Below are 16,558 nucleotides of genomic sequence, written 5' to 3'. Positions count from 1 at the left end.
ATGAGGACAGGAGAGAAAGAGATGAGGACAGGAGAGAAAGAGATGAGGACAGGAGAGAGCTTCTTGTTGTTTCTGTTTTATTTCGATGCAACATCATAGAGTGTCAAAGGGCCGTGTGTCTGCTGGTTAATTCCCTTTAATCAGTGTCCAACTAAAACCTGGTCCTAGACAACCTGGTGAGTTCCTAACTAAACCAGTTATGTATTGACATTTATTATCAAAAAGATGAAACGTTGAAAAACAGCTCAGTTCTTCAGAGTACAGAAAGTAGTACACACACACACACACACACACACACACACACACACACACACACACACACACACACACACACACACACACACACACACACACACACACACACACACACACACCCCTCCCTCAGGTACATTTGGCCTCCATGTCGTAGAGGTGTAGCAGGTCAGAGATGATGGCATCAATGTGTTCCTTAGTGATGTCTTCACACAGCACCTAGAGACACAGAGAGAAGGGCTCAATACCCACCCACCCATACTATCACACGCTTACACACACACACGGTTACACATAAGGGCTGTGGCGGTCATTACATGTTGTCAGCCGGTGATTGTCATGAAAATAACTGCCCGTCTCGCGGTAATTGACCGTTAATTAACATAAACATGTTTAGCGTCTCCAGGCCTCCACAAGCTGCTGATGTTTTCCTTTGGAACATTTTAAAGGGCCTAATAAATCCATGTAATATAGCCTACACCATTAGTTTATTTATGTCAGCTCTAGAGAAACATGATATGAAGAAAATGTAGTCTATTTCAGAATAGCATACTCTGAGTTGTCCTTATGTTAGGTCCTGACCTGGCTGTGCCATATGGCTGTGGGCTACACCAGTTCATTTAGAAGGCATGATTTGCTTATGTATTTTATAGTATGAAGAATACAATTGAACAAAGAAATAAAATTAAGGATATTTTCTCCAAACGATTTCAGAGGGAGTGGGCACATGCAGTTTATTTTATTTATTTATTTTACCTTTATTTAACCAGGTAGGCTAGTTGAGAACACCTTTATTTAACCAGGTAGGCTAGTTGAGAACAAGTTCTCATTTACAACTGCGACCTGGCCAAGATAAAGCAAAGCAGTTCGACAGATACAACAACACAGAGTTACACATGGAGTAAAACAAACATACAGTCAATAATAAAGTATAAACAAGTCTATATACAATGTGAGCAAATGAGGTGAGAAGGGAGGTAAAGGCAAAAAAGGCCTTGGTGGCAAGGTAAATACAATATAGCAAGTAAAACACTGGAATGGTAGTTTTGCAATGGAAGAATGTGCAAAGTAGAAAAATAATGGGGTGCAAAGGAGCAAAATAAATAAATAAATTAAATACAGTTGGGAAAGAGGTAGTTGATAGGGCTAAATTATAGGTGGGCTATGTACAGGTGCAGTAATCTGTGAGCTGCTCTGACAGTTGGTGCTTAAAGCTAGTGAGGGAGATAAGTGTTTGAGCAGTTGAGCAGTTAAATATATGATATTGAAACTGGTCCTCCTATATGATTAATTTAGAGTTACTAATGCAACTTTTAGTTGTGATAAACGTTGGGCTATATGTTTAGATTTGTTTATGCATTCTAAGGCTGCATCATGCAACTAATGATGATTTGAAAAAGTTACATGAAAGGCATGAGCTCTGCTGTTTCTTGCGCAGGCTGTACACACTTGATCAGTCTCTCATTCTTAATTTAATATGGTCTTTATGTAGCCGATGCAAAATGGCTAGCTAGTTAGCGGTGGTGCGCGCTGGTAGCGTTTCAATCGGTGACGTCACTCGCTCAGACCTTGAAGTAGTGGTTCCCCTCGCTTTGCAAGGGCCGCGGCTTTTGTGGAGCGATGGGTAACGATGCTTCGAGGGTGACTTGTCTGTGTGCAGAGGGTCCCTGGTACGCGCCCAGGTCGGGGCGAGGGGACGGACTAAAGTTATACTGTTACATATACAGTGAATTCGGAAAGCATTCAGACCCCTTCCCCTTTTCCACATTTTGTTACGTTACAGCCTTATACTAAAATTGATTAAATCGTTATTTTTCTTCATCAATTTGGTTTGGTTTTTGCTCTGACATGCACTGTCAACTGTGGGACCTCATAATGACAGGAGTGTGCCTTTCCAAATCATGTCCAATCAGGTGAATTTACCACAGGTGGACTCCAATCAAGTTGTAGAAACATCTCAAGGATGATCAATGGAAACAGGATGCACCTGAGCTCAATTTAGAGTCTCATAGCAAAGGGTCTGAAGGTATCTGTTTTTACTTTTTTTTATATATTTGCAAACATTTCTAAAAATAAATTCACTTTGTCATTATTTTTTAGATTGATGAGGAAAATGTTTAATTGAATTCATTTTAGAATAAGGCTGTAACGTAACAAAATGTGGAAAAAGTGAAGGGGTCTGAATACTTTGAGTGCACTGTAGTTTACAGTAATATGTTTTACTTAGAATGTCATCCGTACAAATGTTTTATTCTGCATTTGACCCCCTTTTTCGTGATATCCAATTACGATCTTGTCTCATCGCTGCAACTCCTCAACGGGCTTGGGAGAGGCGAAGGTCAAGTCATGCGTCCTCCGAAACATGAGCCACCAAACCGCGCTCCTTAACACCCGCCCTCTTAACCCGGAAGCCAGATGCACCAATGTATCAGAGGAAACACGCCGTTCAACTGACGACTGAAGTCAGCCTGCAGGCGCCCGGCCCGCCACAAGGAGTCGCTAGAGCACGATGAGCCAAGTAAAGCCCCCTGGCCAAATGTCAAGCGTCGGCTGGAGTGATGTAAAGCTCGACGCCATTGGACTCTGGAATAGAGAAAACGCGTTTTCTGGAATGATGAATCACGCTTCACCATCTGGCAGTCCGACGGAGAAATGTGGGTTTGTCCCAACGCACAGAGCAAACTGTTTGGTGGAGGAGGAATAATGGACTGGGGCTGTTTTGTATGATTCGGGATAGGCCCCTTAGTTCTAGTGAAGGGACATTTCAACGCTACAGCATACAATGACATTCTAGATGCTTCCAACTTTGTGGCAACAGTTTGGGGAATGTACTTTCGTGTTTTAGCATAACGCGAGGTCCATACAGAAATGGTTTGTTGAGATTGGTGTGGAAGAACTTGACTGGCCTGCACAGAGCCCTAACCTCAACCCCATCGAACACCTTTGGTATGAATTGAAAAGCCGACTCGAGCCAGGCCTAATCGCCTGACCTCACTAATGCTCTTGGCTGAATGGAAGCAAGTCCCCGCAGCAACGTTCCAACATCTAGTGGAAAACCTTCACAGAAGAGTTGAGGCTGTTATAGCAGCTGTCTGGTTTAGAATGGGCCATTTTCATGCACCTGTCTGGTTTAGAATGGCCCATTATCATGCACCTGTCTGGTTTAGAATGGGCCATTATCATGCACCTGTCTGAACAGGACTCGTGACCCGTGTTCTGGCAGTAATACGGTAACAGTAACAGCCCTATGCACACACTCCACAATACTATCACCCCCACCTCTCTCTCTCCTCACAACACATCCCCCCTACCTGCCACCACTCTCTCTCTCCGACAGGAACCTCCACCCCGTAGCTGAGTAGTGCCAGGTACAGCGTTGCTATGGCGATGTGTTGGGGGGCGTGGCGCACACACATGGTGCCATGGTAACAGTCTCTAAGCAACGCCCAGGTGGTCTCGGCGACGGGAGTTCTGGACCAGGCGTGACGATTCACTAACGACTTCACCGACAGGAGGTAGTGGAGGAGATACTACACACACACAACCACACACACACACACACACACACACACACACACACACAACCACAACACACACGTTAGAAACACAGACCAGGTATGACTGGACTGTCCACGGGGTTAGAGGGGTCAGGGGTTAGGTGGGACTGCATACCCACATCCATACCCACACATACAGTCAGAGCCAGCCCTAGCCTTTTGGGGCCCTAAGTCATACAGTCAGAGCCAGCCCTAGCCTTTTGGGGCCCTAGCCTTTTGGGGCCCTAGCCTTTTGGGGCCCTAAGTCATACAGTCAGAGCCAGCCCTAGCCTTTTGGGGCCCTAGCCTTTTGGGGCCCTAAGTCATACAGTCAGAGCCAGCCCTAGCCTTTTGGGGCCCTAGCCTTTTGGGGCCCTAAGTCATACAGTCAGAGCCAGCCCTATCCTTTTGGGGCCCTAGCCTTTTGGGGGCCCTAAGTCATACAGTCAGAGCCAGCCCTAGCCTTTTGGGGGCCCTAGCCTTTTGGGGGCCCTAAGTCATGCAGTCAGAGCCAGTCCTTCTCTCAGAGTATCCTTTCTATCCCTCTCCATCACTCGCCCTTCTCTCAGAGTATCCTTTCTATCCCTCTCCATCACACGCCCTTCTCTCAGAGTATCCTTTCTATCCCTCTTCATCACGCGTCCTCTCTTCTTCCACACTGTGTTACGTTACAGCCTTATCTACACACAATACCCCATAATTACAAAGTGACAACAGGTTTTTAGAAATGTTTGTAAATAAAATAAAATAAAATAAAAAACAGAAATACCTTATTTACCTAGGTATTCAGACCCTTTACCTTGAGACTCGGAATTGAGCTCAGGTGCATCCGGTCTCCATTGATCATCCATGAGATGTTTCTACAAATTGATTGGGGTCCACCTGTGGTAAATTTAATTGATTGGACATGATTTGGAAAGGCACACATCTGTCTATATAAGGTGCCACAGTTGACAGTGCATGTCAGCGCAAAAACCAAGCCATGAGGTTGAAGGAATTGTCTGTAGAGCTCTGAGACAGGATTGTGTCGAGACACAGATCTGGGGAAGGGTACCAAAAGGCAGTTGTCAGCCCGCTTGGAGTTCGCCAAGAGGCACCGAAAGACTCAGACCATGAGAAACAAGATTCTCTGTTCAGATGAAACCAAGATTGAACTCTATGGCCTGAATGCCAAGCGTCACGTCTGGAGAAAACCTGGCACCATCCCTAAGGTGAAGCATGGTGGTGGCAGCATCATGCTGTGGGGATGTTTTTCAGCGGCAGGGACTGGGAAACTAGTCAGGATCGAGGGAGAGATGAACGAAGCAAAGTACAGAGAGATCCTTGATGATAACCTGCTCCAGGGCCCTCAGACTGGGGCAAAGTTCACCTTCCAACAGGACAACGCATGAGTAGCTTTGGGACAAGTCTCTGAATGTCCTTGAGTGGCCCAGCCAGAGTCCGGATTTGAACCCGATCTAACATCTCTGGAGAGACCTGAAAATAGCTGTGCAGTGACGCTCCCCATCCAACCTGACAGAGCTTGAGAGGATCTGCAGAGAAGAATGGGAGAAACTCCCCAAATACAGGTGTGCCAAGTTTGTAGCGTCATACCCAAGAAGACTTCAGGCTGTAATCGCTGTCAAATGTGCTTCAACAAAATACTGCGTTAAAGGGTCTTAAAATCTGTTTTTGCTTTTGTCATTATCGGGTATTGTGATGTCATTATGGGGTATTGTGATGTCATTATGGGGTATTGTGATGTCATTATGGGGTATTGGGATGTCATTATGGGGTATTGTGATGTCATTATGGGATATTGTGTGTAGATTGTTTAACCCCTCATCAATCTAATCAACTTTAGAATAAGGCTGTAACAAAACAAAATGTGGAAAAAGTTAAAGGGTCTGAATACATTCCGAATGCACTGTAAGCAGGCGTGCAATGGATTATGGTCATTGTAGTTAAGTACCATGTTTTCTGCACTAATCTATGTAGAATACTGGCCTGTTGGTAACTACAACTCCATCGCACAGTTCAGGCTGGATCTGATTTATCTCTACAGAAACTACACATTGAGCTCACAGAAAGAAATTAACTAAATATAATTCAAATAATTGAACTGACATCGGTCAATTAGTTGTTTAAAAACCTAAAAATAACAGGCATTTCGGTTAAATTTTCAGCACTTAATAACGAGGAAATGTTGATGCACAACCAAATTTCGAAATTGCACTTTGTGTATTCTACTATTCTAACCATCAACAGGAAGTTGAGGCTGAGTTCCTTGTGTATTCTACTATTCTAACCATCAACAGGAAGTTGAGGCTGAGTTCCTTGTGTATTCTACTATTCTAACCATCAACAGGATGTTGAGGCTGAGTTCCTTGTGTATTCTACTATTCTAACCATCAACAGGATGTTGAGGCTGAGTTCCTTGTGTATTCTACTATTCTAACCATCAACAGGAAGTTGAGACTGAGTTCCTTGTGTATTCTACTATTCTAACCATCAACCGGAAGTTGAGGCTGAGTTCCTTGAGTATTCTACTATTCTAATCATCAACAGGAAGTTGAGACTGAGTTCCTTTGTTTATTCTACTATTCTAATCATCAACAGGAAGTTGAGGCTGAGTTCCTTTGTTTATTCTAATCATCAACAGGAAGTTGAGGCTGAGTTCCTTTGTTTATTCTAATCATCAACAGGAAGTTGAGGCTGAGTTCCTTTGTTTATTCTACTATTCAAATCATCAACAGGAAGTTGAGGCTGAGTTCCTTTGTTTATTCTAATCATCAACAGGAAGTTGAGACTGAGTTCCAAAAAAGTATTACTATTTTTGAATTATTTTTTGGGAAGTGAGGAATTGATCTGTTGGCCTACAAAAAGATGGGCCACCAGTTGCCTATCCGTGGGTTAGAGGTTAGGAGTCAGGGGTTAGAGTTCAGGAGTTAGGGGTCAGTACAGACCTTGTGTGGGTGCTGGAAGGAGACGTGGAAGTTGAGTTGTCTGAGGACCAGGAGTTCACACTGCACCACACTGTCCCTGAGGTCCCAGAACTCACCGTCACAGTTCAGAGGTTCACTACTACTGTGGAAATACCTGGAGGGAGAGAGAGAGGGGTGGGGGGAGGATGGATAAGGAGAGAGGACAGGGAGGGAGAGAGAGAGGGGTGGGGAGAGGATGGATAAGGAGAGAGGACAGGGAGGGAGAGAGAGAGGGGTGGGGAGAGGATGGATAAGGAGAGAGGACAGGGAGGGAGAGAGAGAGGGGTGGGGAGAGGATGGATAAGGAGAGAGGACAGGGAGGGAGAGAGAGAGGGGTGGGGAGAGGATGGATAAGGAGAGAGGACAGGGAGGGAGAGAGAGAGGTTATAAATCAGGGTTATGTAGAGTAAGAGGAAAAAACGTACAGTTCATCGGCATCTTGGAGTGGCAGGTAGTCTAGTGGTTAGAGAGTTGGACTAGTAACCGGCAGGTAGCCTAGTGGTTAGAGAGTTGGACTAGTAACCAGCAGGTAGCCTAGTGGTTAGAGAGTTGGACTAGTAACCGGCAGGTAGCCTAGTGGTTAGAGAGTTGGACTAGTAACCAGCAGGTAGCCTAGTGGTTAGAGAGTTGGACTAGTAACCGGCAGGTAGTCTAGTGGTTAGAGAGTTGGACTAGTAACCGGCAGGTAGCCTAGTGGTTAGAGAGTTGGACTAGTAACCGGCAGGTAGTCTAGTGGTTAGAGAGTTGGACTAGTAACCGGCAGGTAGCCTAGTGGTTAGAGAGTTGGACTAGTAACCGGCAGGTAGCCTAGTGGTTAGAGAGTTGGACTAGTAACCGGCAGGTAGCCTAGTGGTTAGAGAGTTGGACTAGTAACCGGCAGGTAGCCTAGTGGTTAGAGAGTTGGACTAGTAACCGGCAGGTAGCCTAGTGGTTAGAGAGTTGGACTAGTAACCGGCAGGTAGCCTAGTGGTTAGAGAGTTGGACTAGTAACCGGCAGGTAGCCTAGTGGTTAGAGAGTTGGACTAGTAACCGGCAGGTAGCCTAGTGGTTAGAGAGTTGGACTAGTAACCAGCAGGTAGCCTAGTGGTTAGAGAGTTGGACTAGTAACCGGCAGGTAGCCTAGTGGTTAGAGAGTTGGACTAGTAACCGGCAGGTAGCCTAGTGGTTAGAGAGTTGGACTAGTAACCGGCAGGTAGCCTAGTGGTTAGAGAGTTGGACTAGTAACCAGCAGGTAGCCTAGTGGTTAGAGAGTTGGACTAGTAACCGGCAGGTAGCCTAGTGGTTAGAGAGTTGGGCCAGTAACCAGCAGGTAGCCTAGTGGTTAGAGAGTTGGGCCAGTAACCGAAAGGTAGCCTAGTGGTTAGAGAGTTGGACTAGTAACCGGCAGGTAGCCTAGTGGTTAGAGAGTTGGGCCAGTAACCGGCAGGTAGCCTAGTGGTTAGAGAGTTGGGCCAGTAACCGAAAGGTAGCCTAGTGGTTAGAGAGTTGGGCCAGTAACCGGCAGGTAGCCTAGTGGTTAGAGAGTTGGGCCAGTAACCGGCATGTAGCCTAGTGGTTAGAGAGTTGGGCCAGTAACCGGCAGGTAGCCTAGTGGTTAGAGAGTTGGGCCAGTAACCGGCAGGTAGCCTAGTGGTTAGAGAGTTGGACTAGTAACCAGCAGGTAGCCTAGTGGTTAGAGAGTTGGACTAGTAACCGGCAGGTAGCCTAGTGGTTAGAGAGTTGGGCCAGTAACCGGCAGGTAGCCTAGTGGTTAGAGAGTTGGACTAGTAACCAGCAGGTAGCCTAGTGGTTAGAGTTGGGCCAGTAACCGAAAGGTTGCTGGATTGAATCCCCGAGCTGACACGGTAAAAATCTGCCGCTCTGCCCCTGAACAACGCAGTTAACCCACCGTTCCTAGGCCGTCAGTTAAAAACAAATTCTTATTTACACTGACTTGCCTAGTTAAATAAAGGTTCAATAAAAATTAAATAATCAGCCGTTTCCAGCTACAATGTCGACACTGTATTTCTGATCAATTTGATATTTTAATGGATACATTTTTTTGCTTATCTTTCAAAACAAGGACATTTCTAAGTAACCCCAAATGCTTAAAAGGTAGTATATATTAGAGGTCGACCGATTAGTCGGAATTTGCCGATTAATTAGGGCCGATTTCAAGTTTTCATAACAATCAGAAATCGGTATATTTGGACGCCGATTTAAAAAATATATATATATTTTTTTTTACAACTTTACTTAACGAGGCAAGTCAGTTAAGAACGCGTTCTTATTTTCAATGACGGCCTAAGAATGGTGGGTTAACTGCCTTGTTCAGGGGCAGAACGACACATTTTTTACCTTGTCAGCTCGGGGATTCAATCTTGCAACCAATCTTCCAACGCTCTAACCACCTGCCTCACGAGGAGCCTGCCTGTTACACAAATGCAGTAAGAAGCAAAGGTAAGTTGCTAGCTGGCATTAAACTTATTTTATAAAAAACAATCAATCAAAAAATCATAATCACTAGTTAACACATGGTTGATGATATTACTAGTTTATCTAGCGTGTCCTGCGTTGCATATAATCGGTGCGTTGCGCATTCGCGAAAAAGGACTGTCGTTGCTCCAACGTGTACCTAACCATAAACATCAACGCCTTTCTTAAAATAAATACACAAGTATATATTTTTAAACCTGCATATTTAGCTAAAAGAAATCTCAATATTAACCAGGTGAAATTGTGTCATTTCTCTTGCGTTCATTGCACGCAGAGTCGGGGTATATGCAACAGTTTGGGCCACCTGGCTCATTGCGAACTAATTTGCCAGAATTTTACCTAATTATGACATAACATTGAAGGTTGTGCAATGTAACAGGAATATTTAGACTGATGGATGCCACCCGTTAGATAAATTACGGAACAGTTCCGTATTTCACTGAAAGAATAAATGTTTTGTTTTCGAGATGATAGTTTCCGGGTTCGACCATATTAATGACCAAAGGCTCTTATTTCTGTGTGTTATTATGTTATAATTAAGTCTACGATTTGATAGAGCAGCTTATGGCTTCAAGCCTATCAACTCCCGAGATTAGGCTGGTGTAACCGATGTGAAATGGCTAGCTAGTTAGCGGGGTGCGCAATAATAGCATTTCAAACGTCACTCGCTCTGAGACTCGGAGTAGTTGTTCCCCTTGCTCTGCATGGGTAACGCTGCTTCGAGGGTAGCCGTTGTCGTTGTGTTGCTGGTTCAAGCGAGGAGAGGGATGGAAGCTATACTGTTACACTGGCAATACTAAAGTGCCTATAAGAACATCCAATAGTCAAAGGTATATGAAATACAAATGGTATAGAGAGAAATAGTCATATAATTCCTATAATAACTACAACCTAAAACTTCTTACCTGGGAATATTGAAGACTCATGTTAAAAGGAACCACCAGCTTTCATATGTTCTCATGTTCTGAGCAAGGTACTTAAACGTTAGCTTTCTTACATGGAACATACTGCACTTTTACTTTCTTCTCCAGCACTTTGTTTTTGCATTATTTAAACCAAATTGAACATGTTTCATTATTTATTTGAGGCTAAATTGATTTTATTGATGTATTATATTAAGTTAAAATAAGTGCTCATTCAGTATTGTTGTAATTGTCATTAATCGGCTTTTTTGGTCCTCCAATAATCGGTATTGGCGTTGAAAAATCATAATCGGTCGACCTCTAGTGTATGTATGTATATATAAAAACAGCCCTACCTACCTGTGACACACGTTGATGATGTCACGGGTGCGAAGGTGCTGCTCCTCCACCTTGCCTGCTAGGTAGATGCAGCTCATAGCCACCAGGTAGGGCTCATACACCGTCACACTCACACACTGGAAGAACCGGTGGTACAACACACACGCTGTCGCCACGGGCACCGAACGCATGCCCAACTTCACACCTAGGGAGAGAGCGAAGTGGGGAGACGGAGAGGTAAGGGCCAGGGTGGTATAAGTTTCTGCGCCAGCCAAGCCTCGACACTTTATTCTACTAATAAAGGCCGTATTTAAAATGATGATATACTCAGGTGTGTTAGCGCTTGTCTGGAGCAAAATTCTGCACCCGCACAGACCGGGTGAGACTGACCACCCATAGTGAATATGGGCTGGGGGAGGGTACTGTTTCGGTACTGTACCCGTTTCCATGATGAACCGACACACACGGAAGTGGGTTTTAATCTCCCGTGTGGAGTCCGTATCAGTGTCCAAGGCCGGAGCACCCCTCTTCCCCCCCGGTGCACCGCCCAGCCGCGAGACGGCCTCCATGGAACCGGGTGTAATGAACCTGGCCATCTCTAGAATAGCTAGCTAACGTTAGCTATTAGCTAAACACTACTTTTCCCTGTACAGAATGGAGAATGTTACACTAACATTAACTATAGTAGTTAACAATAGCCATTAACTAGTTGATCTTGTTTCTTTCCAGCTTGTCTGCTACTAATTGGGGCAAATCATAGTCAATTGGAATTATTATCTGGGCTACCAACACGCTGGCTCGTCCTTCACTTCCGCACACAATAATATCAGAGACCGAACTGAAACGCGCTACGATTCTGCCAGCAGCAAAAACGATGACGTCACGTGCGTATGTTAATGATGAAACCTCCAAACTAAAAGCCCAAATTTCTAAATATTGCAATGTGGATAATTAATTCAAAAGATATTGAACTTGACATCAGTGGCCACTTCTACTTTTATTGTGCCAACAAGAAAAGGAAAGGTGAGTCATTTAAGGAAACAAATCTAAATATGGTTGAGAATTTTTATTTTTTTACCACTAATGAAAGAATAACACTGGTATGTTGAGAATATTGGGCTGTAGAGATTTTTCTACCGATGTGGTGTAGAATATTCATATAGAATCTTTACTAACCAAATACGGTTAGTTTTGAAGGGGGACTGTGTCATACTTTCTTTTTTAAAACATTTATTTAACGAGGCAAGTCAGTTAAGAACAAATTCTTAATTTACAATGACGGTCTACCCCGGCCAAACCCTCCCCTAACCCGGATGACGAGGGGCCCATTGTGTGCCGCCCTATTAGACATACATACCCAGCAGAATTTCCTTCTCCAGCTCCCATAGTCCCCAATGCAATACACTGTAATATACTGTACATGGAAACATATTGGCTTGTAGAGAGAACATTTTTCTACTGGTCTCAGCTAAAGTGGGTGGGAAATACTCAGAAGGGTCTCTACTAAGCAAATATGTGTCGTTTTGGAGGGGGATTGTGTCGTGCATACCCAGCAGTTTTCTGTCTACAACCCAATGTTTATTCCATGTACAGTCTATTACAGTGTATTGTATTGGAGGTTGTAGAGGCGGTGGAGTGAAAAGCCAGCAGCAGGCCATGAGACACAGTCCCCCTCCAAAACAAACATAATTGGTTAGTAGAGACCCTACAACAACTTACCATTTATTTTTTCAAAGAGGATTGCAATGCTGTGAAAAACAGTTGTACTGGGGGGAACTCTTATTGTGAAGGGGAAAAAATCTGCGATCCTGACAGCATAATATCCTGCTGCTAGGAGAACGGTAATAAACAACAAGGCGTTGTTGTTGTGGTGCAGCTGCAGGTCTGGCCAGCTTCATGTCCCTCTACTGGTAGGGCTGGCCCCATTCTTATTGGCTCAGCAGTGGCTCTAAACAACAGACACTTGCATTCTGTTACCCAAATAGCACAGTTCTGTTTCTGTAGCAGATAGGAATTGTACTGATGTTATGGGTATGTAACATATGGTGACCAGATTTCTGGAATTAAAACCGGGGACATTTCCAGTTCGGCTGTCAACATATCATTCAAATATCCAATGGTATTATCTATGACATTTTTAAAAAGGGGGACAATTCCGGTTTCATGTATTTATTATAACAGGCACACTGTGATAGACAGAGAAAACAACTATATTACAGAAACACTACAGACAAGACAGAACTGTCCGATCTGAACAGCCATTCAGTGGTCCTGCTAGTCTGGGTAGAACTGATCTGAACAGCCATTCAGTGGTCCTGCTAGTCTGGGTAGAACTGATCTGAACAGCCATTCAGTGGTCCTGCTAGTCTGGGTAGAACTGATCTGAACAGCCATTCAGTGGTCCTGCTAGTCTGGGTAGAACTGATCTGAACAGCCATTAAGTGGTCCTGCTAGTCTGGGTAGAACTGATCTGAACAGCCATTCAGTGATCCTGCTAGTCTGGGTAGAACTGATCTGAACAGCCATTCAGTGGTCCTGCTAGTCTGGGTAGACTAAGAGCAGAAGAGAACATGAGAAACATGGAAAAAACAGACAAGTCTATGTGAAATACTTAACAACATAAAGAAATAAGACGATGATGAGATTATATTATGTAGTTACCATTTATACCAACCTAATCTGTATATTTCTCAGAAGAATGTATTTTCTTCAGGATTGCTCCGTCTTTGGCCAGCTTCTCCATGAACTCCTGGCAGGGGAGGTTTAAGTTTGTCTACACAATAAGCATGGCCTTGATGGCAGGAACAGTGAACCTATTTCTTGCTGCTGTCCATATATCATTCATTTGGGAGAACACTCGACTGGTGCATTACTTCCAGGTAAGCACATGACAACAGACGCTAATCTAGCCAGGTTAGTGTGTGGGATGTCGTTCTCTTTGAAGTGGGTAACCACCGTGCTCCATCTCTGACTAAGCGGTGTCTCAGATGTTTTCCATTCTTCAAGCGATCTCCCCTTTAGGAACTCTTGCAGGCCAGTAACCTCGTCACACAATGCATCCTCATTGATGGTCACATGGGGGCATTTTTCCTGCAGTGTGCCTGCTGCCTTCTGGATCTCTTCACGCTGAGGTTGCCTTTTTAAAAGGAGACCATGTAAATATTTTAGATTATCTGTGTGCTTTCCCCATGCTTGCAAGTAGTTCACAGCCGTAGTGAAGAATGATTGGGATGTTTGGAGAAAGCTCTCTTTAGACATTGCTCAATTTCCCTCTAGCTCTCTCAGATGTCCTCTGACCAAAACTGGAATGAAGTTGTCATCACGTCTTGCAGTCAATTTTGCCTCAATGTTTCTCAGAATTGCAGCTGACTCCACAGCACAGCGGTCCTGGCCTTCAAGCATCTTGATCGTGTCACTGAATACGGTCAAGTTTCCATGGACAAAGTCCAGCCAAAGTTCAGTCAGTGGATCTTCGAACATTGTTCGCAGGACAACAGGGCATTTGTCTTCAGAAAGAAAAAAAGGATTAAGGGCACATACCTTTTCATACTTTGGTTAACATATTCCCATTGCTTGCCTCATTTTTGTATTTGATCTCAGAAACATTGTTTGGAATAATACATTGGCAGGCTCTGCAATCATATCTTTACCTTTCCTCCTCTGTCTCACTCTTCTTCCTATCCAGTCTTCCTCCTCTCCACTCTAACAGAAAACATTATGCTAATGTTATCCATGAAAATGTCTAAATATATTTTCACACTGCTTATAATGCCAAACCATTAAAATTGTAATTTACAAATAAATACTCTCATAATTAATTGTGCATAAATGTAATATAACCATTTTCAAAATAGCCCGTCCACTGCATGTTTACATGTGAATGTTTTTTAACCTAGTTACCATGACAGTCGTAGTCTAACTTAGTCGACATAGCTACAGTTAGCTAACATAACCTATTTAAAACCTTATAAAGCAGAGCGTCTATCTATATAATACATTGTGACATTATAACATCACTAGCTAGTATCTCAAACGAGTGTAACTTACCTGTCTTGAAAAGACGTTTGTGGTGATGTCGTGGATTCACTTGATACTTGCTTCCGGCCGAGTTTTCCACAGTTTTCTCTATCCGGAGCAAGTAGTCAGTAGAAGAAGAAGAGTGGAGCTGCGAGCTGACACAGACCGTGTCGACAACTTCCTGCAATGCTCCGTTGTTGCTATGCAACCTGTCAACAACAAACAGAGTCGCTAGCCGCCAGGCATGTCGTCGGGTTACTCGGCTAATCAGGTAAAAAATGACAACATTCATTCGATAAAAACACACTTTTTGTTATTGTGTAGAGCAGTAAACATGTGCTGTTGTGTGTTTTAGTATGAAAATGCTTTCAACTCGCAGAAACTGCAAAATTGGACCGTGCCGAAGCATTTCAAGGAGGTAACTAATTTACAGTACCTAGCTAACGTTAAGTGTTGTTTGTGAATTGTGCAAGACAAATAGGCAAATAGTGTTACTTTCTCTCCATGAGTTGAACTTAGTTGAAATCAACTGTGTGTGTGTGTGTGTAGAGGCCCTCAGCAGCAGAGGGTCACACCATCTTCATCGCCAGTGACCGAGGACATCTCCTACCGGGAGTGAAGGCTAAGGTTAGTGAACAACACACACACACATACACACACTGAGACCTGTACATGCATGTATATTTATGTGCTTATGGATGTCTGTCTGTGCTTAATTATGTGTGTGTGTGTGTGTAGCGTGGCAGTGCGTGGCCAGATTTTAAGGGGACATGGGAGCTGCCTGCTCGTCTCCCTCCTGCCTCCATCAACCCCACAGCTCGCTCTGAGGAGGGCAGACAGCGTCTCACACACACATACACACACTCACACACACACTCCGGACTTGACATCCACACACACAGGCCTGCCAAAACCACCACCACACCAGCCGCAGACGGTCAGACGGAAGAGGTTCAGGTTAGACACATTCTCTCTCCTCTCCTCTCTTCTCCTTTATGCTGTCCTCTCCTCTCTCCTCTCCTCTCTTCTCCTTTATGCTGTCCTCTCCTCACTCATCTCTTCTCCTTTATGCTGTCCTCTCCTCTCTCCTCCTTTATCCTCTCCTCTCCCGTCCTTTATCCTCTTCTCTCCTTTATCACCTCCTTTCCTTTATCCTCTCCTTTATCCTCTCCTCTCCTTTATCCTCTCCTCTCCCCTCCTTTATCCTCTCCTCTCCTTTATCCTCTCCTCTCAATTATCCTCTCTCCTCTCCTTTATACTCTCCTCTCCTTTATGTTCTCCTCTCTTCTCTTTTATGCTCCTCTTCTCTTTAATGATCTCCTCTCCTCTTTTCTCCCCTATCCTCTCCTCCTCTCCCCTATCCTCTCTCCTCCACCCCCCTATCCTCTCCTCCTCTCCCCTATCCTCTCTCCTCCACCCCCCTATCCTCTCCTCTCTCCTCTTCTTTTTTCTCTTATCTCTTCTTCTCTTTTCATTCTCTTTGTTCAACATACAGACCTGCAATGCCCCAACCTCAGAGAGACCAGTCACAGGAGAAAGACCAGTCACTGGGCAATCAGGTCGTGGGGCGAGACCTTTGACTCAAGCCTCAGAGAGAGAGAGAGCAGTCTCCCACCCTGACACACAGCAAGAGGAGAGAGCAGCCACTAGAGGGAACACCTCGACTGGAGAGAGAGCAGCCACTAGAGGGAACACCTCGGCTGAAGAGAGAAGAGCCGCAAGAGGGAACACCTCGGCTGAAGAGAGAACAGTTAGCCAGGGAGAGAGAGAACCTTCTACAGCTGCCCAAGAGAATCACACACAGGTTGACTAGTAAACATGTCTACCTCCCCATCTCTTTCTCTATCCATCTTTCTCTCGAACAGTCGCACACCCAGAATATATTTTGTTTCCTGATGTACTGAGTGCTGTTAGTTTACTGATGTACACTAACAGAATCATACAGCATTAAAACTCTGTAAAACCATTTCCTGTGCGTGTGTCAGGGTCGGTTGTGTTGGAGGAAAACAGTGAAATTATTTGCATAGATTTTCATTTTTTAATATAAATACAAATTTGGGGTAAGACAGACAGG

The 16,558-nt window shown here is 44.4% G+C and overlaps 2 protein-coding genes across 4 annotated transcripts; one reads left to right on the top strand and one right to left on the bottom strand.

Annotated features, from left to right (window-relative positions):
* Positions 1 to 60: 60 nt before the first annotated feature.
* On the bottom strand, positions 61 to 11,326 carry ccnq (cyclin Q). 3 transcript variants are annotated; one of them, XM_036989130.1, is made up of 6 exons: positions 10,907 to 11,326; positions 10,489 to 10,672; positions 6,734 to 6,866; positions 3,564 to 3,782; positions 375 to 471; positions 61 to 298 (listed from the first exon to the last, which is right to left on the bottom strand). In XM_036989130.1, exons 1-5 carry the CDS (start codon positions 11,061 to 11,063, stop codon positions 382 to 384), a joined length of 783 nt encoding a protein of 260 aa, XP_036845025.1. In that variant the 5' UTR covers positions 11,064 to 11,326; the 3' UTR covers positions 61 to 298; positions 375 to 381. The 3 variants fall into 3 exon arrangements, with proteins under 3 accessions (XP_036845025.1, XP_036845024.1, XP_036845026.1); XM_036989129.1 differs by having other exon boundaries at positions 61 to 471; XM_036989131.1 differs by lacking the exon at positions 3,564 to 3,782 and having other exon boundaries at positions 61 to 471.
* Positions 11,327 to 14,534: 3,208 nt separating this feature from the next.
* On the top strand, positions 14,535 to 16,450 carry cfap126 (cilia and flagella associated protein 126). The gene is given in 6 exon segments (XM_021592995.2): positions 14,535 to 14,755; positions 14,840 to 14,902; positions 15,034 to 15,111; positions 15,223 to 15,441; positions 15,980 to 16,078; positions 16,080 to 16,450. Coding segments are annotated over 6 exon segments (795 nt in total). The 5' UTR covers positions 14,535 to 14,728; the 3' UTR covers positions 16,389 to 16,450.
* Positions 16,451 to 16,558: the final 108 nt, after the last annotated feature.

This window comes from Oncorhynchus mykiss, chromosome 9, assembly GCF_013265735.2.
Source record: "Oncorhynchus mykiss isolate Arlee chromosome 9, USDA_OmykA_1.1, whole genome shotgun sequence".
Classification (NCBI taxonomy): Eukaryota; Metazoa; Chordata; class Actinopteri; order Salmoniformes; family Salmonidae; genus Oncorhynchus; species Oncorhynchus mykiss.
The sequence above is the reverse complement of the archived record's forward strand: the minus strand, read 5'-3'. Positions and strand labels throughout refer to the sequence as shown.